Raw genomic sequence first — 27,274 nt, 5'->3', positions numbered from 1 at the left:
GTGTAATGGTGACAGGATTTGCTTACGATTGAATTTGTTTCAATAGAATTTAAAAGTTGAGTTTAAATTTTTTTTTAGATATTCCATGATCAGAATTTATCAAACCCAAAATTTAAGGGATGGGAAGGTAAACGTGCAAACCAGTGTGCAGTGGGTGTAAGAGGCGAGCAATTGTTGTGCAATGAATGCTTCGTCTTGTCTTGTGAATGTGTAGGCATAATAGTTAAACACGGACATGGGTGATCTTGGAATGTGAGTGTGCAATATAAACACAAGATCACCCGAGTACACATATGCTTAACCGAACCAGTATAGTCTTAGACATTGTTTTTTTCTTTTTGGAAATTCCACATATATAGTAGAAAAAAATTAATGAAACATGAAGAAATCTAATGCAAACAATTGAACAAAATTAACTTGGCTAGTTTAGCATGCGGGGCTCTAAGTCAGTGATAACAGGCTAATTCAGTTAAGCACCAGCGTACTAGGTGGTTTTTGTCGCAAAATCGAGAGGGATTGATCATTTGCAACAAAATAACTTATGAGGTGAAATATCAAAACTCAAGTGACTTTTGGGTTGGTTTTTGTAGTTTTACCTAACTTCGGACTTATATACTTCATCCATTTTATATTATAAGTTGTTTTGACTTTTTTTTAGTTTAACTCGTTTGAGTTTAGCCAAATTTATAAAAATATTAGCAACATTTACAACACGAAATTAGTATAGCTAAAACTAACATTTAATATATTTGTTTTGTATAAAAAATATTGCTATTTTTTTAAAAAATAATTAATCGAACTTAAAAAAGTTTAACTAGAAAAAAAAAGTCAAAGCGACTTTTAATATAAAATGGAGCAAGTATAACATACATAGAAGTAGCCATATTTGGGTTAATTAAAACAGAGGTAATAGAAAATGGGACTTCCCTCTTTCTGCGTTCCCTCTTATCAAGTAACGCTATAACATCTAAAATGAAAATATTATAATTCCAAACCCAGAACTACTGCAAACTGACAACCTAATTTGCTTACGCAGATAGTACCGTGCAAATACCGAACCTGTCTGAATTGGAATCGGCAGTTGTAGTAAGCAAACTTTCCCACCTGGCACCGATGACCGATCCATCGCAACGCTTTCAACCTCTCAAACCAACACGATGATGAGCCCAACGATACATTAAACTAAGACGACTCCAGCTGATTTGAGAGAGTTAGGTCCAGCAGCTGACACAGCAGAGCATGAGGCCATTTGCACACGAGCAAACGATGGCATGTAACCAGAAACTAATCTTATTTATTTGCAAACTGCTTTTGGCCCCATAATCTGAGGATCGAAGCAGTAGGAAAGCAATGGTTGGGATTAAGCATTCAATGAATTTACACTCCGCCCTTTGACCACACAGGGCAAATGGAAACAAGTTAACATCTATCACCACTGTTGTCGTCAGAGCTCCCCCCAGCTATACCCGCCTGGCATCCCCCGATCAACTACTCCAAAATTTTTTGGATTCTGACGCACATCCAGGACATTCTCTAAGCGTTCTTTTCGCCTGGTTTATGCAATGTGTAGCATCTGGTGACCATGCTCTCAATTTTGCCGCCAAAATCTGCAAACAGCGGTACAGGGAATCAGAAATCAGAACACGATAATAGATAATGGAAATTGAATCGTGATGTGCCATGCTTAATTCTATGAAGACAACAGCAAAACCACTGTGCGACTATTGGTTAAGGTTTTCTAAAGCAGGTAAAGCCTGCACGTCCAGGACTAGTGTGGGACTATGATTTGAGTTTGCATGCATCTTAAATGAATCTGCTGTTCATGTAAGCAAATTCAATCAGCTAAGAGTATCGTCCACAAGCTTAAGCTAATTTAGAAGTTCCCGAAATGAAAATCCTGGGCAATTTCAGCCTTAGGAACACACAATGTACAATTTATTTACTAGCATCTTGTTTGTTAAAATGATGGTAGTAGTAGCACCAATCAACCAAGATACCAACATCCAAAGCTACATTTATCAATGCCGCTATAGCTTATTATCACTAAAGAATATACAGCAAACTCTTCTAGAAATTTCCAAATATATCGTGCAAACGATCTAGTTTGGACAAAACCAGATGCCAAGACCCCAACAGCTATGTTCATGGACAGAATCGTAGGCAGAGTGAGATGGACCTCAAAAAGTACGGTATGTTCATGGAAAAAAAAGCACCTAGTTAGACCTACACAGGCCAGATGACAAACGTGTTCTGTGAATTACTCTGAAGATAAGCTAATGGTACATCAGAGCAAATTCTTCTGGAAATTTCCAAATATATGCGCAAACAACCTAGTTTGGACAAAAGAAGCAGGATGCCAAGATCCCAACAGCTATGTTCATGGATAGGATAGTAGGCAGAGTGTGATAGACCTCAAAAAGTATGTTCATGTAAAAAACGCCTAGCTAGGTTAGGTCTACACAAGCCAGATGACAAATGTGTATACTTCTGTCTGAATTACTCATGAATACTTCCATTTTCTTTCAGATGGCAAACACATGTATACTTCCATTTTCTTTCAAGATAGTTGACAAATTTGGATTTGTCAGGTAGCTCATTTTCTTTCAAGATAGTAGACAAATTTGGATTCAAATTTGGATTTGTCAGATAACTTATAACACAACAAAGAAAATGATACGAAATGAAACATAAACTTGGACGATGACAATGGAATCTTGCCAATAGTCAATAAGATTACCAGCTTATAAGACACGCATACCTGTACATGGCAAACAGAAAACCAATGACCCAGTGCATACACAATGCACTTGTTCAATACGTCAGCCAAAACCAAAACCTTCGCTTGCCTCATGAATGGCAAGAAGTAAACGCTCTTCTAGTTGCTCCTTTGAGGAATACTCTGGTAAATCCAGTTGATTAAAGCTGCACATTATGTATGAAATGAGCATCATTGAAACAGCATAAACAGTTACATAATGAGTGTTCTAGTCAGTGATTGAAAAATATAAATATTACCAAGTATGGGCAGATGGAAGCCTCTCTGGAGCTCCATAAGCCTTGTGAATCTGGAATCTCTGAGGACCAGAAATACCTTGTAGCGCTTTGAAACCTTCTAATGGTACCTGCAACACCATCACATGAAGAGAAACCAATCTTAAGTTCTTAACATAGCAAATCACATAAGGATTCGTATGTTTTACCAGAATATCTAGCTCTATAGTCAACTTGCATCTTACTTGACATGAAGAGAAACCCATCTTATTAATACAGCAAGCGAAACTGCTAGTAAACGGAATAGTTATATACTCCAAACTTTCAAGTAGGCCAACTAGTTTACCCTACAATCAATGTACACTGGACAACACAACAATTAACAGTATATGAGGTTTCCCGGTATTTTTTACACCTAACAAAAATATTTTGATAGAGGACACTAAACTAGGAAGAGACAGTGGGACGAACAGAGGATTCTAATTATGATATCACATCAGCAATGACTATCAAAACCACTGCCACATCAATGTAAAACAAAATTCATTCAGGGCTCAGGGTTTGTTTCGTAAAAAGGGGTTTCAGAGTTTAAAGCTGTAAATTGCAATGTTTCTTAGTTCAGGAGGAAAATGAATGCAAAATTTCAGGGTGACCTTTTCCAAATAATTTAAACAACTAATTTTAACAGAAAAGCAAACAACCAATTCATCAACTATATGTAAAATATACAAGTGAATAAAAAACATCGAATGCAACACTTCACTGGATATTCACATGCAGTGTTTCTAACTTCAGCCAAAAAAATGAATCTCTACAATATGTTAAACAAATAATATGAACCTTGATGTATGCTTTAAAATGAAATAGATATAACAAAATCAACTGTCAAATGAAGTTTTTTTTTTTACTTTTGATGTTCCTGTCACAAATTGTAGAAATCTTGCCATGTCCTCCTTGCTGAAACCATTAACTACTTCCCAGAACCACAGGATGACCGGAGATGCAGGCGAATACCCAATATACTCCGCATTTGCTTTCAGGTCATCAACTGGCAAATAATAATAACAATAATAATAAGACGAATGTAAGAAATAAATGTAAGGATTTTTAACTGAGATGAAGCTCTTACAGTCGATTTCAGGAAGTCCACTGATCAAGAGTTCAAGTTCTTTATCATGAAATAGGGAAATGAGCTCCCTTGGAACTAATTCTGTGAATCCTTCAAGGAAAGCATTAATTTGAGGGCGAATTGCTGTGGTCAATATATGTTCAGCCACAAGATCGACATACTCATGTTTTGTTTCTTCAGTGACCCTGATGTTTCTCCCACCAGGTTTGAGCTCATAATCAGTAACCTGAATTACAGATTCATTAAGTAACAGACCATAAGACATGTCAACAGTAAACAAGCTTTGGGTAAACAATAGAAACTCATCTCTCTACCTCATTTTTCTCATAAAGAATATGTTTTTCTTCATCAGGGTCCATGCTGAATGTCAGGTCAGGAATATCACTTACATCATTCTGTTAAAAATATATATATATTCAGTTCTGGCACACAAATGCACCTGACTTATTCCCACAAAATAATGGATGGTGAAACCATACCTCTAGCATCCACTTCAAATTTTTGTAGTAATCAGGATCAACAGCCTCTATATCATGATAAGTCACTTTAACACCAAGTATGTGTTTGTAAAATGAACGGGTAAAGTGAACATCCAATAATTGGCCATCAAATAAGGCTTTGGCAACCTGCCCAAAATCCCAGATAACAGGGTCTCAAAAACAAAGATAAATGTATATAGTTCAACAAGGACATTCAAGAAATCTTACCACTCGACCAACAAACTTGAAATAGGAAAGGTGCTCTGTTTGATAAACTGAGTTGGGGTTAGGCTGGAAAGTTGCATTGTTCCCAACAGTGGTGAAGAGCAGAGCTCCTTTGTCAAAAATAACTCTAGATAGAAGTTGATACCACTCCCTAGTTAGTCCACCAGCATCAATCCCCTCCTCTCCTTGGAATTGTACAGTCAAGCGGCCCTTAAGATCCTGGCTACGACGTAACCTCAACTGATTGTATGAATCCTCCAAAACATATGCCCGACGAACGCTAATCCGCAAAGGAGCAGAAAGATGCTGATCATGTTGCTGCCTAATGCGTGATCTAAAGTAAGCACGCTTGTTGTCAAAGTCTATCAGCCTTGGTACTTTCAACATCATAGAAAGTGACTTTTCTAGCAAACTTGGATTCTGTCGAATGAACACATTGAGGAGGCGCCGATGTTTTTCTGCCACCCTTACAAAAGTAATATTGCATACTCCACCAGTCTTTAGTGATGGGGACGATGAACTCCCAGCAAGTTCTTTCACTTCTGTAGCAGTCACATTGGAATCAGATGGCACAACTGCTTGGCTTGTTTGAAGCTTCTCACACAGAACAAAAAAGGATTCTATAAATGGCAAAAGGCGTTGTGTGCCTGGAGGAAGAGGTGGGGAAGTAGAGGATGAGGCACCAACTTCTATTGCATCCATCAAAGGAACCTGGGGATTGAAACTTGAATTATGAACAAGTTTTGCCTCTGTAGTGCTTATACAGTCACTTAGTTCTTGCCACAAAGGCTCAAGTGATATATTCAAATCCCACAAAATAGACTGTTCTTCCTGTCCCACAGCCTGATCCTGGCTATTACCACTCATATCTGAGGTCAATGTAGATAGGACCTGTAAGACCCGCAGGATGGCAGCCCCAGCCATAGAACAAGAATTGAGCCCAAGCATTTGTGTGTTCTTCAATGTTACAAGCTCCTCTACTGCTGAAGAACTTAAGCTCTGAGCAGCACTGGCTAGCTCCATAGAGAAGAATTTCCGGTGGGATACCGCCACACTAGCCAATTTTTTTACCACCTCCGCAGCAAGCGTATAGACTTTATCCGGAAGACTGGTTTCATTTCAAATAAAGAAAATGTAAGTTTATCATCTAGAAAAATGGAAAGATAAAAGTTTGTTAAATTATTCAGAAGCTGTTACTTCAAAGAGACTCCCAGCAAAATAGCAATCAGAAAAACTAATTAAGAATACATAACAGGTATGTTTTGTATTAATATTCAAGAATGACGGTATATTCCAAGACCATCAATTCTTGCAACAAATGTCAGATAGAATGTTACAAGATCAGTGTTTGGTTCAGGAAGAGTACTTGGCAAGATCAGGATTCTGGATGGTGCCATGCTGTCATCCAACCAATCTATTTGGACAATAAATAATATTATGATGCAAGATGTCTTTTCAAAGTGAAGTGCTCAAAACAAGGAAAACTGACCTACATGTGCATTACCTAGTACTCCCTCCGTTTCACAATGTAAGTCATTCTAGCATTTCCCATATTCATATTGATGTTAATGAATCTAGACAAGATTCATTAACATCAATATGAATATGGGAAATGCTAGAATGACTTACATTATGAAACGGAGGAAGTATTCTACTAGTAACATACCTGTGAAACAAAATCTCTCAATTACTCATACCATGTATGGCAATCCCTAGATTAGTCAGTAACTCAGTACTAACAAGTGTCGACAGACAACCAATATAATTATCATACACTAACACTGCTCTATTATATTTTGCAAAAGAAACAACAGAAAAATATCAAATTTTCTGGAGCGGAATGTTCAATCACATGTCATCAAATGGAACCTTGATTACAATAAACAAGAACAATGAACAATATCCTATACTGAAATCATTTTTTATTTGTATCTAGTACTACCTCCATCCCCAAACAGAAGGGATTTTGCCTATGTAATTATCCTTATATTCGGGGAGGTAGTCTAATATCCATTATTAAGGAATTCAGCTATTCTTAGTGACAAAATATAGTTTCATGTATGTGAAAGTTCAGTGGCCTAATTTTATACACCTATACAGAACCAACTTCCTGTATTTCCATCAGGAAAAAAAACATTATCTATTCCCACACTGCCCTTGGAAAATAATTTTCAGACCAAAGAAATCAAAGCATATCTGACATAATTGAAAGCAATCGATTTTCTAGCATAATTGGCAGGGTGAAAAACTAACCCCTCAAGTGCAAGAATATTGCACAGATTATGTAATTCAGAGTCTGGAAGTTGAGTAAGAATGTCATGCACATTAATAGACTGTTGGGGACCTGATGCTGGCACCACCACATCTTTATTTTGACTATTTTCTTGGATAGGAACTTGCTCCATAGTAGATGGTTCTCCATGTGTTTCAATCGGTGCCCTGTTTTCATCCACAGAAGTGCTAACCATTTGCCCTGAATGAGGTGGATAATCGACTTTGGAAGCAGCATTGCTGACCACTACTTCAAGCAAACACATCACCTAAAGGAAAATAACAGAATTACGGATAATTATATGATGAAATAGTCTAGGCCTATGGCTCTGTATAACAAATTCCGAGAAATACCTGCTCAAGATATACTCGACTTCGTAGAAACAACGGCTTGTTTAAGAGCTTAAGGAATAGCAGGATAGGGGTATAACCCTCAGATGACGTTTTCATCATATCCGATTGTAGCCCTTCTTGAGATAATTCTTTACCATGCTTTAGGATCATACAGTTTGAACTTGTTGAAGGGTCAAAGTAGACCAAGAGACCTGCAACAGATGGATGGTTTGAAGCAAGGTATGTAAGCACTTCAAGAAGTCGTCTTGTCACCAGCGGAGGTAGACCTGTACAGAAGTAGCGAAGTATATTATTAATACAGTGGTAGCACTATTGAATAAGATAACAAACAACCCAAAAAGGACAAAGATAAAACAGAATATTATAGGAAGAATCAAGAACCATTCAGAAAACAACTACCAAGAATCAAAATTGCAACATATATAGAGAAAAACATTACCATTTGCAGATTGTGGTTGTGCATAAACAATGTTCCACTGACATCCATGTAACCTATATGTAGTCATGCAGTCCCATCCATTAAGCCCCTCAGCTTCAGGTTTAATAATGTTGAGTAAATGGCCAATCAATGTAGCACGCGTAACACTGTGCGCGCAAAGATTGAACATAAGCCTTTGAAGAAGGCCTTTGCTGAGTGGCTGCAAAAAGAGAAGTTAAAACAGAACAGCTGGAAATGCAACAAGCTACTGCAAAAGAAAAGAAGAAAACACACACAATGTATGGGGGCAATTCTCAATATACTGTTGTCTCTAACTTATTAGGGAAATGTTTTCTGCATAAGAAAACATCCTGTTTTTGTTAGGGAAATGTTGTTTTTGCCACCACAGACCTTTATTTTTGCCACATAACATGAAAATACTTCTCACTTTTGCCACTCATTAGGAAAATAAAATTCACATGCAACAATAGGAAATTTTTATTTTTGCTACTAAGGAATGATAATACCACTTGTGGCATGTGTATCTTGCTTTCGCCACAATGACTAATTTTAAAAAAATCTCCCTTTTATTATCGTGAATATCTTGCGAGATGGTAGATGAATACATCACTAACTTATTGAAAAATCTACTCTTATCAATTATCATAAATGTGATGTTGCAGAGAAAACAGAAGACAAAGCAAGCAGGATAATGTAGAACTTGTTGAGAATAAATCATGTCCAAATGATTAAGAAAAAGAGACACCAGTTCACAGCTAATATGAGAGCAATATAGAAATTACCGGAGCTAGCTGCAGAAGACGAATAAGTGCTTTTAGAGCGCTAGAATCCAAAAGTGGGGTCCCTTCCACATCTTTACCCTTAGCGCCTGCCGACACAGTAGAAATAACCCGCCTACCAACAGTCACACCAACACCCCTGTCCATAACAGCAGTCTGATTGTCTGTTGGTAACCTCCTCGCTCCAAGCCTGTAACTTCCTCCAAAAAGGCTTCCCCTAGCACGGTAACGACTCAACTCTCTGTCGCGAAGCATTTGAGCTTCAGCAAGTAAAGCTGAAGGTAAGGCAGACAAAACTGCCTCTGACGAGGTCAAAAGCACCTGAATGAAGTAGCATAGGTCAACATTATTAAAGTTCAAATACGACAAAGCAGAGTGGAAACACTTCAAATTGAGTAAACCATACCTCTTCACGTAGATCAGGGGGGAAAGTTGCTATAATCGAAGCATTATCCATGTCAACTGGCTGCCCAATGGGTTGAGAATGAGCGATCCGCTGTGCTCGCTGCTGAGCCAAAACCTCAGCTTGTATTTCTGGGGGGAGAGCAGCCAAAAATTCAGGATCTATTTCTTCTGCAGCTGGTGGAGTATAGGAAGCAGTTGGTGCAGCGCGATTCTGTTGAGAAGCAAGGACTTCCGCACGGAGATCCTCAGGCAATGCTTCAAGAAATGTTGGATCGATTTCATTTGTACTAGATGCCTCATTGTTAGCATTCAATTGATCAGGCTGCATAGTCTCTTGAGGAGCTCCTTCATCTAGCCTAACAGAAACAACATTGCCATACAAACCAGGAGCTGAGTTTTCTACTAGGTTCTCAGAAATATCAATGCTATTCATGTCAACATCTGTATTCATAGTGGTGGAATCAACATGAGCATCGCTCAGCTCAGGAGCTGCACTTGTGGAAGTGAGAAGAGCATGACAACTTGACTCCAGATCAGATGGGTCCCTAATATCATTACCAATCTGGCCACGTTGAGGTATTTCTACCTCATCCTGCATAACATGATCATAACTTTGCAGATTACCAGACAGTGAGTCCCTATCAGGATGAGCAACATGCTGTCTGTCAGCAGTATCCTCATTACTCTGAGGTATAACATTCATGTCATCAGCTATTTGATGCATCTCTTCTTCAGTACGAACATCTGCAACATCAGCTGACTGTTGACAAATTAGATCATTCATAGGACAGACATTACCGTTTGCTTGGTTGGTAGTTCCAAATTGTTGAGGGCTACTAGTAGGCAAAGCAGGGGAATCAGTTGTCACATGTTCTGATATGTCATCATCCTGTGATGGTAAATCGTCATCTACATCATCGCCAGTTTGGTCAGGTTGCATATCAAGCACACGATTGCCAGTGTATGGAATTGCATTATTTAGCAAAGTAGACACATTCAACTCTGTAATAAAATGATGCTCCAAAGCCTGGGCAACAGCAGCTGCATGATTACCTGCCTGAGGTTGACCATCATCAGTCCATAAATTATCTCCAAGGCCCCGCCTAATTCGGAGAGATTCCATACCAAGAGAGAAATCAATCAAAGGTGGGGGAGCAGTACTTACAACACGCTCGCCAAAAACCGGAGCAGAAGTTTCAGGTGGCAACCCAGCATCTAACATGTAAAAAGGAATATCTGAAGTCCCAAAAGAAAATGTGTGCAAATCTCTTGAGGGTGTTCCACTAGAGGACCATACCGAACCAATTCCATCTCTAGATTGCACTGGCCTGGAGAGTAATGGATGCTGGAAAGCATTTCCATCAGACCTTGATCGATCAGTAAAAGACCTGCTTCCACTTTGGCGACGTCGCTCAAGACCAAACGGACGATGCAAATTAAACATATCGTCCGTCCCAACACCACGAAATGCCTCAGCAGATATGTCTATAAAACCACTAGCATCTCCACGACCCCTGGAAACTCTCAGATGACGATTCATCCCAGTTAATGTTTCCCTCCATCTCACTTCTATAACACGGTTCTCAAGAAAATCGTCATCTTCTTCATCCATCATATCATCATTGTAGTCATCACCAATGGCAGTATTCTCCTGGTCCTCAATATCTGTGTCAGCTATTGACATCAAACCAGCTCCCTCTTCTGCTATTTCCTCCTCGTCCTCATCCTCATCTTCATCCTCACCATCCTCCCCTAGATCATCCTCCTCCTCAACCATTTCGTCATCAGCTTGGTGCCGAGCTGAGAAATCCAAACCAGCATCAGTCGTAGTAGTCATCAAGTTACCTTCAGTGGCTTCCTCTCGCATGAACTCCACACCACCCGTTGAAGAGTTACCAGCAGTATTCTCAACTAAATCTAGTCTCATCTGCTCGACAGGCTGATCTTGGCCAGCATTATTGTTCCCATCATCATGAGATAATTCCTGGACTTGCTGCCTTGTAGATTGAACAGTATCAATAGTACCATGTCCGTTACTAGTACCTTGTTCATGGATTACATTTTCATTAGCCACATTTGTTTGTTCATGTGACCCAGTTAGTTTGTTCTTAGCATATCGATCTGACTTTTGGATTTGATCACTTGCATTTGCAGTCCTTGTGAGGCTATCCAAAGCCTTCAAAATAAGGTTGACAACCTTTGGAGCGTCTGGGTGGTCCAGGTCAATCACTTTGAGCAAACCAGAAAGAGACTGCACCATGCCACCATCTATCATAGACTTCGCAATATCAGGTGAGCAACCAAGGACAGGCAAGTTGTTCTGACTATTTCGAGACAATATTGAATTTATCAGCTCAGAGAAAGCTAATACTTTTTTGTCAGGTATCAAAGACCCTCTGGAGGTGCTGCTTGCTGAATCTATGAAATAATTAAACGCCTTCATGATTTCAGAAATTACCCTTCTACGGCCTTCAGTGGATCTGCAGCATAAAGCTACCAAGAACCAAGATGCTCTTTCAGATAACTTCCCCATCCAATTATCAGACACATCAGCAGATCTGTCAGAAGATAACAAATTAAATACATGATACAGTAACCCACTGTGTCCAGCTACTTGATCGCCACCCTGCAACTGCGATAACTCCGTATCACGTTTAAGTATTATCCCAACTGCATGTACATACATGAGTAGTATTTCACTCATCAGCTTAAGAACAAATGCCAATTTCGACATCAAGGCAGATTTCTCCGAGCCATCAAGATTTTGTTCATCATTAACTTTTGACTTCCCTTTTGTGTTTGGTTCATCAACATCCATAGGAGACAGCATAAAGTAACCATCAGACCTCTGTTCTTTCTTTGGGGATGAGTAGCTCATAATGATCACCAGAAGTTGGTCGATAACTTGGGAAAGACTAGTTGGAACCTTTTTCTGGTTTCGTGAACATCTGTTCACTGTATCAATCGTCTTAGTATCAGCAGTCACCCGAACAGGCTCATTACCCAGTGCACCACTTTCAGTTGTAGAAACTTTCTGTTTCTCCTTATCTTTCTCCTTCTCCTTCAACAGAACTACATTCGTTCTACCTCCTGAGCAATCTAGTTGGCAAACTGAAGTTACAGCCCTCATGAAGATCACAGGATCTCTAGATATTAGTGGTGACATATTTGTCAGAAAAGAGCGCGAGGCATGGCTGCCACGGGTACTTAGTGACTGTCGAATTTCCAGTTCCATAGCACTCTGCAGAGTCTGGGGGTCCTCAATGAGGTGACGCACGATAGCAGATGCCAAAGTCTCATATCCAGGAAAGATGCAAGTCTTCGGAAGATTCAAAAGAGATGCAAGGCTTCCATTTTCAGAAAATTGGGCAGCGAGGGTATGTGTTTTTGTCAAACGGGCAGAAAGTTGCAGAACAGCTTGCATAACAATTGCTGGCACGTGTTGCTTGATGAATTCACAGCACAACAACAGTATCTTTTGGCTCTCCTGGTCAGTCAAATAGCCAATGGATCTTCCCATAACCTTTTCAAACACATGAACATTTGGATATGTTGCTGAATAATCAGTTTCAGTTTTCTTCTCAGCAAACAGAGATGGATTTACCTTGCAATCAGCATTTGATGCATCAGAAGAAACTTTAGAAGTCCCTTCCGGCATTTCTATATCAAGTGCTGGAGCATATTGTATCATGTTGTCCAATATAAGCAACAAAGCACTGATAGAATTCCAAGTTTGATCTGTTTTCTCTGTCCTTGATTTAAGGTTTTCCAATAAATTAAGAACATGAGGGACCACGCCATTTTCTGCACCAATTTCACGAATGCTACTGTCTTCACTCAGAAGTAAGGCCAGCAAACGGGCAAAAGAATATAATGCGCCTGCATCAACTGAAGAATCTGATGGAAAACGTTTAAGTTGCTCAAAAAGATATAAGATAACCCGCTGACGGTCATCTCCCTTATTCTGGTTGCACAGTGTAACTAAAAGATCAGTCAATGGGAAAGCCATGTCATCACCAGAAGAGAAGAGCTTTGTTGATACAGCAAGAATGTCATCCAAAGGAAGCAAGATGACACCTTTATCTTCAACGACACTTGGACCATTCTTATTGCAACCATCTTCCTTGGATGCTTCAGTGGTGTTTCCAAGTGACAAAGCTAATGCCTGTGCAAGCTGGACATCTTCTTGAACAAACTCTTCTGGATGGCTGAACAACCAATCTGTTGCCATTTCGACACTGTTAGTTCTGACACTTCTTAGGGCTTCTTCTGCCCTAGCTCGCGAAAATCCCATCTCAACAATTGTAGCAATAGAGGACTCATCAAGAGGGGGACTCGTAAGACGCTGGTTCGCAGCTCCAACACCTGCACGGCTTTGTTTTAGAGCACCAACACCAGAGCATATATGGCTAACAATGGAGATCAAGGAAGTGATAAGAGACGGGCTACACTCGGGGAACATTATATGATTCCAAACAGGTAGGACTGCTTCCAAAACTTGAGATTGCAGAATACGAACAAATGATTCAGGCTCTGAGGGCACAGGGAACAGATTAATGGACAGTTCAGTGACCATAGGCTGAACAAGAAGCTGATTATGAGAAGGAGACAATAAAAATGAAGAGTTCACATAATATTCCAGCAATTTACAGTAACTCTGTAATGTATCCAGCAGCCATGAATTGTGAGACACCTTTTCACTGATAGAGGAAGCTTGATCTGAGCCAGTAGTTGGGACTGAGAAAGGTAGTGTCCAAAGTAACTGACTGGTAGCTTCGAAGGTGGTTAGAAGCTCCTTGAATGTTCCATTCACATAGAAACTATTAACTATTGCAGAATTGCAAGATCGACGCCTGCTGTCAAAGGTAAGTGCTGCCATGTCTTCCACAACTTTCCCAAGATATCGGCATTTCACAGATAATGACATCTCAAAGCCAGCAGTAGAATGTCCAGAATAACCAAGAGCAGTAAGAAAAAGTTGTGCAAGAGCAATCACAAGACTTCGAGAGGCTGGAGTCAGACTTGAGTCAGCACGACGGCGAGCTGGTAATCCTTTGACAAGGGTAGAAAGGAAGGAACGCATCGTGTGTCCAAGCTTCGTCAGGAGTTCAGAAACAACAACATCAGGACTCTTTTTTATAGTATCATGACTTTGTGAACTTTCTCCTGGAGAAAAAGGACTGTCTATATCAGTATGTGCTGCATCCATAGCTCCACTAAGGCGACCACGTATCCTTGATAGCGTGTGCCGACCATGGCGATGTATGCTGGCAGCAGAACGCACTGCTGATATAATATCTTGTTCCATATTCCATGGTGATACAGAGGACGTTCTCACTGAAACAGGATTCATATGTCTTGTAACTGATGCTGCATTTGTGTCATCATCACTATCCCTTTCAGATAAATTTGAGACTGAGGCATCTCCAGGCACATCATCTTGTTCCATGTCTTGCTTCTCCACCTTGGAATCACTAAGTAAAGATATCTGCCATGTAACCTCAATATAGACCTTACCTAGTTCCCTCAATATCTCAGCATCAGCAAAAGCCAATTCTGAGACCATGAAGGCGTTTCCCTTCAGAAGAAAATTGCAAAGAGACAATAACCCTTCAAGACTGGAAAGTGCTTTCAGGAGAGGTGATTGCTTCACATGATCACTATTAACCAGCTTAGTTCCAGAAACTGAACCCAGCAGTTCATTAGTCAGCTTAAGATGATCTCTACAGAATGAGCAAACTGCTCTGGCGAGAGAAACTGAATGCTGAGATGAGAAGTTTTTAAAAGCAACTGAAATACTCTGTCCAACTGAAACAGATACCGGCATTAATGGCAATTTGAACAGCTGAAGAACAGCTTCAATGCCCTTTTTCTCACTGAACAACCTACACGTGTCAGAATTTTGCAGAATAGTTTCAATAAGACGACCAACATTGCATATGCATTCAGGAAGATATGACTCGATTGACGATGATGTTGCATCTAGGGAAGCATCTACCATCTTCTCAGAACTTCCCACCTCAGAAGTTCCAACCTCACTCCTTGAAGTACCTCCCTGCACATCAGTTTCCATGGGAAGTGGCGTAGAGGAGTTACCAGATTCTGTACAAGAACTAGACTCTCCGCCACACCCAACTTTTGAGATGGTGTTCAAGATTTCAATAAGCATGTCCACTCCAGAAGATCGCAGTGACGATTGATGACGCAATAATTCATCAAGTCCAAGTGATAAAGCCCCTGCAGTGTCCCCACCCAGAGCTTTCAGATATGATCTGGAAGTAAAGATTTTCACAAAGCATCTTAAAGCGTTGTGGTCCTTTACTAACTGAAGCCCACTGCTGTTTAAGCAAAGTGCGTCCAAACACTGTGGTATACATGTGATAGCATCAGAATTATAAAGAATGCCACCCATGATGGCATCAATGAAGGCTTGCGGCAAACCAGCTGCATCAAGGACAGTAAAGCAAGTTGGATCTTTGTGTATGAGATCACTCATGACGGTAGCAGCAAGTGAGAACACCCCACCACCGAACTCCTTGGCTCTCCTAAATATGGTGCATAAACAAGGAGGCAATACATTCTCTTCTGAACCATCAACACGAGCAGAGCTACCGGGCACATATGTTGCCAGAGATATGGTACGCAATAAGGCTTTCATTAAGTTCCTTCGATTATAAGAAATTAACGCTTCAGAATGAACAGTCTGCATATCTGGCGGAGGCAAACTACTTTCAACTTCTTTACCTTTACTCATAGACTGAGGTTCTTCTGATTTCTTTGAACCAATATCAACCTGCGACACTTCTATTTTTAAGCGTGCAATAGTGTCATCTAGACCACCTAGATCTCTGAACAATGCAGAAGAAGGGTTGTGGTAATCCAAGAAGCCCTCAATGACATGTACTGCAGTACTAACTAGATGTAGATGATGTGTGTCTGTGTCTTTGAGGAGGGGTAAAATAGTGGGTATAAAGCCTGCTTCTTGAAGAGCTAAAGAACCTGGAGTTGATGATACCAACATGGAGACAAGAGATAGAAGCTCTTCAGCAAATTCTGTGGACCATTTTGTCGAACCATTGATGATTGAATCCACTGCCTTTTGCATGAGACTGGGAAGGATACCACGATGACCACCAGAAGTTACTGAGGACAAAACAGTAGGTTGATGTGACCTATCTTGGCACAAAGCAACCAACGAAAGGATCCCCAATCTCCTAATTTTCTCCGGTATCTCATCTTCATAGCTTAGTAACGATAATAATTCATCAATGAATTCTGGTTCGTTGTTCAAAAACAATGCTAGGCTTTCTGAGTCATGGCTTGCCTGCAGAAGAACGATAAAAGCAGAAAGGCGAATACAGGTATATTGGCGACGATATGCCAGAGAGTCAAATGCCCTTGCAAATCTCAATCTTGTAAGAAGAGAAAACCTTAAAGATGGTGGCACACTGTAATCCTTGACCAACTTTTCCAATATTTCAAGATCATTCTCCTTGCAGCTTATGATGCTCGGTAAATGTATGATTTCCAACCTGTGACAATTATCTATAGATTGGGACTTGTCAGATTTATCAGCACCTCGATAGAACTCAAAGTGGAGTGTGGAGCCAATCTCAGTGGCAATTGGATCACATCCACTGGGTAGAGAACAAGCTATTAATCCAAGACCACCTTCTTTACCACCCCAACCTTGAGAAAAGGCAAATAACTTCGATGTGAGTGATGCGCTCCGTATAGAGCTTTTACCAACTGATTTGTTTACAAATGCCCTCAATGTCTCTAAGCTTCCCTCAACTATATCCGCATCTGTAGATGCTAGTAGTGAAGAAAGATGCTGCTGTAACCAGTAACAAGAAAAATTGACACAAATCAGTACTGTGAAATACAAACTAAGGAAACACACAAAGCTATGTTGATGGAAATTTGAGATAAGGTCCATAAGGATGGATAATTAATAAACAATAAATGGATTTACAGAACAAAAGGAAAGAGGTATAGAGCATTCACCTCAAACAAACTATAGAAGTGCCTATTTGTACAGTTCTCCAATATTAATCTCGAGACTCGAAGGATTTGGACAACTGCTTCCCTAGGAAATGGAGGGTCCACCTCAAGAAAATCATCTTCAAGTTGTAAATCTTTCCTTGGTTTTATATATCTTTCAAAAAAAGAATCAAAGTGATTAAAAAGATCCAGCCAGTGATGAAAGTCCCCCTGCAGATGTTTGATGAGAAGATATTAGAAGTCGTCTTCATAAAAGTACTTATCGACAGCTGGTAGGGCATCCATACCTTCCCAAACTCCCACACAAAATCTTTCAACGGGGATTCTACATTCTCGAGAGGAGTGGCAGTGACACAGTCAATGAAAGATTTTATATTTGGAGGCTACAAATCAAAGAATGTCACTGATAAGAAACGATATATGAGAAGGGAACAGCAACTAAATCAGATTAATCAATGGTTTTGCAATTAGGTGCTTAATTAATGCAATAGCAGCCCCTATTCTCATGCACTATCAGACACTAAGCAAATGTAATTAAATGATTCAAGTGAACATAAATTTCGGAGAAGGCATCCTCTAGTCATAAATAGGAACTGAAATCCTGACAGAGTACAGAAAAAAGGTTAAATTTGAATTTAAATCAAAAATAAAATGAAGGTTCATATTACAAGTTTACAACTCAAATTTGTGTTGTAAGTGACAGTCATATGCTGTACTTTCTCCTACAAACTTCACAACAAATTTTTAGCTCCCCAAACACTGTTCAAAGTATTTAGAGTCCTGACTAGAACGTAAGAGATAAGATTCAAAAACCAAAAGCTATTTTTTTTTATTATTACATGCATGTCCTCATCTTATTTTGTAACTGTATTTTTTTTTAGTATTACATGCAAAATACTGAAGATTTGATAGCATCGATGTAGATCGTATCACATCAGAGGTTTAAGGAAGATATGACGTCAGATCAAACCCACTTTAGCCCCCAGTCTAGAGGTGCCTTGTTTGCCCTGGTTTACCTCGTTCCGTAAGCTTAGGCAGAGAAATATAACTGGTCCCTGTCAATATCTTCAGGAGCAAAACAAAGGTACATGCAAATATCTAAACTATAAAGTTCAGAATCAAGGTTTTCAAGGTTTATACACAAATTGCAAAGAAATAGTTTTTTTCAATCAAAAATACGACTGGTAAGCTACGTCGGAGGTATCAAAAATCAGCAAAAATCATATGAGAAATTGCAAGGTTTGTCCAAAGCAGAAAAAACAATTTTATGTTTGGAAAAATAAGACTGCGAAAGACAAATAGGTCATGTAAGCAAGTTGTTACATATATCAAGGAAAGCTATGGCTGTTAAGTGTTTTCGAAGACTTTTCCAATCATATATAACATATACACCAACCACAGTAGGACACAATCCTGAAAACTGTAATGTATTTTGTAGTTGTAGATGGAGGTGTAAGTTCCGGCAACATATCCTATGCACACATGCCCTCACGTGTACACACGTGCACACCAACTAAAAAATGTCACCAAAAAATCTAGAAAAAATCATACACATACTTTCAATTGTATTACACCTAGGGTTAAAATCTTAACGTCAAATTCATTATATTTTAGCCGTAACAAAAAAAACAAAAAATCTGACAGTTTTAAGGTTGCAATTTTGTCAGAATTTTATCTTTTTTGTTATTCTCTATGTAGAATGAATTTGAAGATGCGACTTTGCACGTAGATGTAATACTATTGAAAGTACATGTATGAATTTTCCTAGAATTTTTTGTGATAATTTTTAGTTGGTGTACATGGTGTGTACACGCGAGGGCCTGTGTGCATAGGATACGCTCCCGTAAGTTCCGTAAGTTGTGCTTCGGACATACATAATCAACCATCTAATAAATTCAATCAAAATGCATTCAAACACACACTCCAGAATATATTAAAGCAATCTATATAATCTATACCTAGGACTTTGAATACAATCATACAGGCATAGCTCTTACACGTTCATTAATGCATGTAATATATTATTCTTTAGTTCATGCATATGGCAATAATAATGTAACTTACAGATTCAAGTACTTTGAGTGAACTTTCACTTCTTTATCAAGTACTCACTCCGTCCCAAAATATAACAACTTTTAGCCCTCAGGATTTGTCCCAAAATATAACAACTTCTCCACCAACATTCTCTTCCCAACCAATCACAACCCTCCACCATTCACTTTTCCCACCTACCTCCACTACTCATCCAATCACAACCCTCCACCACTCACTTCTACCTACTTTCTTAATAACCGTGTCCAATCCTAAAACTTCTTATATTCTGGGACTGAGGGAGTAGTATCTAAAGTGCATGTGGTCTAAACAACAGATATATTTTACTGGTACTATCTTAATGCCCGTGGTGCTTGGAATGGACATAAAGAATCATCAATATCCTTATATTGTTCAAACAATGTGATCAAACATGTTCTTCACTCTTTTTTGTTACAAAAGAACTTGGTAGCGTTACATGTGCTAATTGTGAAATTAACTTATATGTTCAGACATTTTAGACTTGTCATTTTAAATTGTGATTTTAGAAAGCCAAATAAGAGAATAACATATAAAAGGCCTAGTATGTAACATTAAAAATATGTCAGGGAGTCCATAAAAAATGTAGTGGTAGGAGTTGCAGTGGCAGATTCACCACCAACACTGTTTCTTTTTAAAGAGGTATAGATAGAGTCATAAACATAAGAGCATTGATAGTGATCAAAACACTATTTCTTTTTAAAGAGGTATAGATAGTCATAGAGCATTGATAGTCATCAAAACACTAGCACATATTCCTCCTACTACTTAAAACAAGAACTATTCTACGCATCAAACGTCCAACTAGTACTAGGAATAAAAACAAAATATTCCAAACATAATACATATACAGGGAGGCAAGTTATATATGTAGAACATCTCACATGAACAAATGGGAAATGCAAATCCAAATTTATAGCAGGCAAGTTGAGCAAGAAAGAAATAAAGCGCAAATAACCCAACCACATCTGGTTCTGCACTTCTGCGTGATGAGCTGCAGAAAACTACTCCCTAACAAAATCCTGCAAGGTCCGATCGTCTTTTCTTATAGACATGAGATCAATCGTAAGCATACTGGTTACAGACAAAACATATGCCTTATTGTCGATTCCCCACTGAAACCCTGCAGAACATCTTTGTGGGCACTAATCTACGAAATTGCTTATTGGTTCCCTAACACATAGCTTTTGCATCGACACAAATACACAGACTAAGTAATCGGGCAAAGTCAGCCAGACTTAAGTAATCAAGCAAACAACTCCTCTCCTGATCAAACAAGGAGAGGACGATCACCTCACTACTTAAGCTCTTAGCACGCACCAGGAACCCTCCCCGCCAGAAAACCACCCACATGATCGAATCTCCCCCGCAACCAAACCACCGAGAAGAGTCACATACAGGAACCGAGAATCCTCCAGGCCCAATCCAACCGCTAAAACCTCTCCAACCCACTGAACGCGACCGCGTACCCCACCGGGAAATCGGCGCCCGCCGATCAGGGTGATCGGGCCCCAGATCGCGGCGATCGAGAGAGAGGACGAGGGAGGGAGGGTCGCCACGTACCACTTCCACCGCGCGTCGCCGCTTGAGCTTCATCCCGCAATTCGCATCGCCGGGCGGGGCGGCCGCCACGAGGGGCCCAGAGGCGTCGTCCGCCGTCTCTCCGGCGGCGGTGGACCACCGCCGGGGGGGAAGGGGCGGGGCGTGGGGGGGGGGAGGCGGTTAGGGTTTTGGGGAGGTGCTGCGATGCGATGCGATGCGAGCGCGTGCGGTGCGGCGCGATCGGAACCGAAGCGAGGGGGAGAAGAGGGGGGGAGGAGGGAGATGCGCGTGAGAGAGAGGGTGGAGGGGAGAGGGGAAAAAAGGGGAAGAAGGGAGAAGAGTTAGGGGACGGATGGAGGCTGCCGTGCCGCTGCTGATGCGCACGCGTCGCGTACGACGGTGGAAGGTCGGTTAGTGTTACACGGTGGATGATGCACATGGAATAGAACGCGCCCACGGTGGTCCCCAGCGGTGCCAAACGGTTGGGATGGTTCATGAGATTGTTGTTATAGTACTATTTGTATAGTATACCTCTTATATTATTAAAATAATGCGTAGTTTTCTGTTAACAACCAGATTTGGTAACATCAGCATCAGGAAAGAAGATTAGATCGAAGCAAAGTTGGAGGCGGAGATCGAGTTCGGAAACAGAGCAGGAATCGGCTGGAGTCGGATCGGCTACGATTAGGATCGGCTGGGTCTGAGTCGGACTAGGAAAGCCGATACAGCCGATTCCGATAATACAACTTGACGTGTGATGTCGGGTTGGATTGAGGTGCTTCAAGGTGATTGTCACACGTGGATAGAGTCCTGAGGAGGCAATTGTATCTATTAATTAGGATGTTTTATGTAATTCCCTTACAGATATGTTTGGGCAAAAGTCTGCCACAAAGACTTATGGTATCTTAGAGTTTATGAGAGATAGTAGTCGTGTCCGTTATGGACATATCTTGTAATTCTCGGGTATAAATAGACCTTAGCCCTATGTAACTTTCAACACACGTTCAATACAATTTCGGCGCATCGCCATCCTTTTTACTTTAGTTTTGTTTCGACGATTTCTTACTTTCGGGTTGAGCTGCATCGGTTTCGATCTTCAACAAGAGGTAAAACTTGTTATGACGGCTTGCGTTCTTGAGATTAGCGCTTCCATCTTTATGATACTCTAATCTTGTTTATGTGATTCGTCGAGTTATCATATATCTTACATAATCTCTGGCAATATCGTTATCTATCCTATAATCGGCTAACATCTATCGAGGAAGGCAGCCGATTAGGTTAGATTCTGACGTTGACTCAGATTATATAAGATATCTACCACTCTATGAAATTTCCAGCGGCTTGATTGTCTAGATATTGTTCTTCTTTTCATACTTAATGCTGCATCAGTTGAGTTTGATCTATTAAGTCGTGCTTAGAATATCAATCTCTAGCTTGTCTTCTGGTTGTCGATTAGGGTAGCATCGGAGCGTCAGCCGATTTTATCTGATTTAATTATATTTGCTCTATATGCTTCATTGACATGTTAAATCTGCCCTCTATGTCAAGATATTGTTGTATTTAAGTATATTAGGCTTTTGTTTGATATATTTTACCTGATTTAATATCCTGATATAGAGTAGTATCGGAATATTAGCCGATACATGCTAGATCTATCTGATCGGCTATGCTATAAATATATATAGTCATGTTATTAATATATATTTTGATCTATGTGATTTATACTGTCTCGGCATGGCGACCGATCTATCCCAATCACTTGATTTAAGTATATATCGACATAAGAATTATATATTGGAAATATCTACAGCCGATTGAATAGATTTAGTTCTTTATTGTTTATTTGCAACTGCCGATAAATTCACATATGACATCGGCTCAAAGATAAATGATATGTCATCGGCATCTAGCCGATCGGCTATCATTTATAGATTTAACCGCGGTTTCTTTGCTTCTATTTCTTGTTGATTACAGGATCAAATCAACTGGCACGCTAGCACACCTGAAGGCGAGCTTTGGACCTGCACTGGAGTTAAGCAGATCTCCCAGGCCTCGTGTTTTCTGTCAACATGCTTTTGGCATGCCCAGTGGGACACTAAGAAGTCAGCCAACAATCCTTTCTCATGGCCGAAAAACAACCACCACCGCCATCTAGCCCAGGCTCTGTTAAGGAAAAGATGCTGAAGTTGGGATTGACTGACGTTAATGAAGGAAACGTCGTGCCGGTCGATCCAGAAAAATTCACACCTGAGCAGAAAAAAGAGTTTGAAGCAATGTTGCAACAAGCACTGGATCAGTTCTTGAACTCGTTCATGCAGACCCGCAAGGGGACACTTGTTCAGAAAGTACAAAATAAAAGTCGTTGTTGATGATCCTGGGACTAGTTCTTCTAAGGATGGAGATGGGAAACAAGCTCCAGACGGCTCGGCTCAGCCGAGTATCAAGGGTGCTACTGACGGCTCTCTAAGAAATCAAGGCGACAATTCTCAAGGAGTCCATGGAGTACAAGGTGACGGGGTGCATGGAGTTCAAGGTGACGGTGCTCAGGGGCTGCAGGGAGGAAATCTTAATAGTGATGTGGCACATGACTTTTTCAATAACTTCCAAGATCGGATTGATTACACTATGCGTCATGCTTTGATCAATCAGTCTGGGGTGTTAGTCAATACCCTATCAAACATGATGAAGTCGATAGCCAATGGTTCAATAGATGAACATCAGGCTGTAGGCCCGGTTTATTTGCAAGGAGGTGTCTTCTCAAATTATCGGTCTTTGATCACCGATGTTCAGCCATCTATTCAGGCGGTTCCTTCCGTTGCACCCACGACTTAGCCGACGGCGCCGGCATCAACTCCCCTACCTGCTACATCAGCTATGGCGCCAGGCCAACCGATGAACCATCGGTTGTTAATGAGAGAGCATCCACAGCATAGTGAGCAGGTTGCGAATCGGCCAACCCAAGATCAAGTTGCTGCCATGTTTTTGCCGCCTCAACATGCGGTTGATCCAGTACAGCAGCAGCCGATTCAACAGACACCTCCAATTCAGCAAGTTGTATAACCAATCCAGCAACAGGTCGTGCAACCAGTTCAGCAAACACCACCAAGGCAGCAGCCTCTGCAGCCGATCCAACAGACTCCGTTAAGACAGCAAATCGTTCAGCCGATTCAGCACCAGCGGTCAATAAGCGCATCGGCCGGGTTTGCAACGCCTGGTGGTCAGCCTGTACAACAATGTCTAAACCAAGTTGTCCCAAAACATTTGGTTCACCACGTACAGCCGGATGTCACAGTAATGCCTCAGGTTGTTCCTGAGCACTTGGTGCGCAATATCCAGCCGAACCTTCATAATTACCAAGGGGGTAACTTGAGTTATCAATATCAACCTCCTTCCCTGCAAGCCCAATATCAGCCAGGGGGATTGGCTCAACCTCAGTTTGCATCTCAATACGGTCAGTTCGAGCCCATGCAGCAACAGCCACAAGGTGCAGCTCAGCAGCGACCGTGGGCCGATGTGATTGCTGATGTGATGAGGGAACAGTTTGGGCTTAAACCAAAAGAGACTGGAAGCTTGTATCGGCAACCTTACCCTGAGTGGTTTGAGAGAGTTCCTTTTCCCAATCGGTTCAAAGTTCCGGACTCCTCAAAATTTTCAGGACAAGATGGTGTGTCGACTTATGAGCACATTAGCCGATTCTTGGCTCAGTGTGGTGAAGCATCGGCTGTAGACGCTCTGAAGGTTAGGTTAGGTTATTCTGGTTGTCTTTATCTGGATCGGCATTTACTTGGTTTTCCTCTTTGCCGTATGGGTCGATCAACAGTTGGGCCGATTTAGAGATGTAATCCCACAGCTATTTCTACAGTGGGGTTCATGAGATGAAATTATCTTACTTGACAGCAATTAAGTAGCGGCATGATGAACCTGTGCACAAGTATATTCAGAGATTCAGGAAGATGAGGAAGAAATGCTTCAGCTTGAGTTTAACTGATGCCCAGTTAGCCGATCTAGCCTTTCAGGGTATGATTGCTCCGATCAGGGAGAAATTCTCGTCTGAAGACTTTGATAGTTTGTCGTATTTGATACAAAAAGTAACCTTGCACGAGCATAGGTCTGTGGAAGTCAGGAAAAGCTCTAGGAAGGTTAATCATGTTTGTCCGTACATGTATAGGTCAGATGATGAGGAGGACGACTCCGAAATAGCTGCAGCTGAATGGGTGAGGAGTAAAAAGGTCATACCATGCCAGTGGGTAAAAGTCCTGGAAAAGAAGAGAAGTATGACTTTGATATTACTAAAGCTGACAAGATCTTCGATCTGCTACTCCGAGAGAAGCAGATTCAACTTCCTGCTGGTCATACGATCCCATCGGCTTAGGAATTAGGCAAAAAGAGATATTGCAAATGGCATAATTCTGGGTCTCATTCTACTAACGATTGCAAGGTTTTTAGACAGCAGATTCAGGTGGCCATTGAGGGGGGCAAGATTAGATTTGATGATTCCAAAAAGCCGATGAAGGTCGATGGTAATCCTTTTCCTGTTAATATGGTGCATACAACTGGCCAAACAGCCGATAGGGTCCGCGCAAAGGGTTTTCAGGTGAATTCGGCTAAGATAATCAACAAATATCAGAGGAAGTATGACAAGCAGCAGGAGAAGCATTATGAAGAATACGATGATGGTTTTGATCCTCATTGGGGTTGTGAGTTTTTTAGATTCTGCTAGAATGAAGGGATGAGGTTGCCATCTATTGAAAACTGCCCTGGGTGCAGTGATATCGTCGGTAGCTCAAGTCGATCATATAATCGGGGTAATCAGTGAGGCAGGCGAGAGTTTCTGTTCATCAAAGATTGGGTCCGGTGAATCAAGATCGTGACCAAGAGGACAAGGTAATCAGGAAGAATCAATGGTGTCCTTCTGATATTTTCACGAAGAATTAGAAGAGAAGGGTTCAAAGATTGAGGAAAAGGGAGCACTTCCAGGAGGTTGAACAAGAAATTAATCATCGGCTGAGGAAAGCAAAGCCAAGACAGGAGTGGCGTGTTAAGAATCAAGTTCCTGTAGCCGATGATGTTGCAGCCGATGAGGCAAAGAGGTTGGCAAAAGGGAAGAGTGTTGTGACAGCACCAATTAACATGGTCTTTACCTTGCCAGCTGAATTCGGGATCGATTAAGCCGATGTCGACGAGGTTGAAGAGGAATCGGCTAAGTTGGTTCTGTCACCAGAACAGGCAGTGTTCAAGAAACCCGAGGGGAGAGAGCATCGGCATCTTAAACCATTGTATATAAACGGCTATGTCAATGGGAAGCTGATGTCTAAGATGATGGTTGATGGTGGGGCCGCGGTAAATTTGATGCCTTATGCTACGTTCAGGAAGTTGGGGAGAAATGCCGAGGATCTCATCAAAAGAAATGTGGTGCTCAAAGACTTTGGTGGTAATCCATCGGAAACCAAAGGTGTTTTGAATGTGGAGCTGACAGTCAGTAGTAAGACTATTCCTACGACGTTTTTTGTCATCGATGGGAAGGGTTCTTACAGCTTGTTGCTTGGAAGGGATTGGATTCATGCTAATTGTTGCATTCCTTTGACTATGCATCAATGTTTGATTCAATGGCAAGGCGACAAGATAGAGATCGTGCCAGCCGACAGGTCAGTTAATGTTGCCAGTGCCGATTTAGCCCTTTGGGAGATGGATGGCCTTGATTGTTTATCTGGAAAAGTCTGGGATGGAGATTTTCTAAAAGTGTCCGATTCTGATATACAGCCAATTGAAGATGGAGAACCCAAGCTATTATTTTGAGGGCATCGTGGAGGGTTCAGATGTCTACACTAAGGATACAGTAGATGATCTCGATGACAAGCAAGGTTAAGGTTTCATGTCGGCCGATGATTTGGAAGAAATAGACATAGGTCCAGGCGATCGGCCAAGGCCGACATTTATTAGTAAGAACTTATCTCCGGAGTTTAGAACCAAGCTGATAGAGTTCTTAAAAGAGTTTAGAGATTGCTTCGCTTGGGAGTATTATGAGATGGCTGGACTCAGCCGATCGATTGTTGAACATCGGCTACCTATCAAACTAGGGCTTAGGCCACGCCAGCAATCTCCGAGGAGATGTAAAGCCGATATGCTTGAACCTGTCAAAGCTGAGATTAAACGATTGTATGATGCTGGTTTTATTCGTCCTTGCCGATACGCTGAATGGGTTTCTAGTATAGTTTCAGTTATTAAGAAGAATGGCAAGGTCAGGGTGTGCATTGATTTCCGAGATCTGAATAAGGCCACTCCGAAAGATGAGTACCCAATGCCAGTAGCCGATCAATTAGTTGATGCTGCTTCGGGACATAAGATTTTGAGTTTTATGGATGGAAACGCGGGATACAATCAAATTTTTATGGTTGAAGAAGACATTCATAAGACAGCTTTTAGGTGTCCTGGTGCAATCGGCTTGTTTGAATGGGTTGTCATGACTTTCGGCTTGAAGAGTGCTGGAGCTACATATCAAAAAGCCATGAATTATATATATCATGATCTAATCGGCTGGTTGGTTGAAGTCTACATTGATGATGTGGTTGTTAAGTCTAAAGAAATA

At 40.9% G+C, this 27,274-nt stretch overlaps 1 protein-coding gene across 3 annotated transcripts; it reads right to left on the bottom strand.

The window, feature by feature from the left end:
- Window positions 1–1,272: 1,272 nt before the first annotated feature.
- On the bottom strand, window positions 1,273–20,987 carry LOC127784306 (E3 ubiquitin-protein ligase UPL1-like). Of its 3 annotated transcripts, XM_052311523.1 has the most exons (17): window positions 20,710–20,987; window positions 17,364–17,459; window positions 17,080–17,286; window positions 10,238–16,909; window positions 9,074–10,129; window positions 8,671–8,988; window positions 7,889–8,087; window positions 7,450–7,715; window positions 7,078–7,364; window positions 4,828–5,932; window positions 4,600–4,746; window positions 4,435–4,515; window positions 4,121–4,346; window positions 3,900–4,039; window positions 3,016–3,122; window positions 2,759–2,922; window positions 1,273–1,607 (listed from the first exon to the last, which is right to left on the bottom strand). In XM_052311523.1, exons 1-16 carry the CDS (start codon window positions 20,740–20,742, stop codon window positions 2,820–2,822), a joined length of 11,043 nt encoding a protein of 3,680 aa, XP_052167483.1. In that variant the 5' UTR covers window positions 20,743–20,987; the 3' UTR covers window positions 1,273–1,607; window positions 2,759–2,819. The 3 variants fall into 3 exon arrangements, with proteins under 3 accessions (XP_052167483.1, XP_052167481.1, XP_052167482.1); XM_052311521.1 differs by having other exon boundaries at window positions 9,074–16,909; XM_052311522.1 differs by having other exon boundaries at window positions 9,074–16,906.
- Window positions 20,988–27,274: the final 6,287 nt, after the last annotated feature.

This window comes from Oryza glaberrima, chromosome 9, assembly GCF_000147395.1.
Source record: "Oryza glaberrima chromosome 9, OglaRS2, whole genome shotgun sequence".
Lineage (NCBI taxonomy): Eukaryota > Viridiplantae > Streptophyta > Magnoliopsida > Poales > Poaceae > Oryza > Oryza glaberrima.
The sequence above is the reverse complement of the archived record's forward strand: the minus strand, read 5'-3'. Positions and strand labels throughout refer to the sequence as shown.

What these genes read in the sequence shown, in the direction of transcription:
- LOC127784306 (XM_052311521.1), bottom strand. Translation starts at nt 20,742, where the DNA reads ATGAAGCTCAAGCGGCGACGCGCGGTGGAAGTG. An exon ending in ACAACCACAATCTGCAAATG is followed by an intron (nt 7,716 to 7,888) that starts GTAATGTTTTTC and finishes ACTTCTGTACAG; the next exon opens with GTCTACCTCCGCTGGTGACA. An exon ending in TTGTGACAGGAACATCAAAA is followed by an intron (nt 3,123 to 3,899) that starts GTAAAAAAAAAA and finishes ATGGTGTTGCAG; the next exon opens with GTACCATTAGAAGGTTTCAA.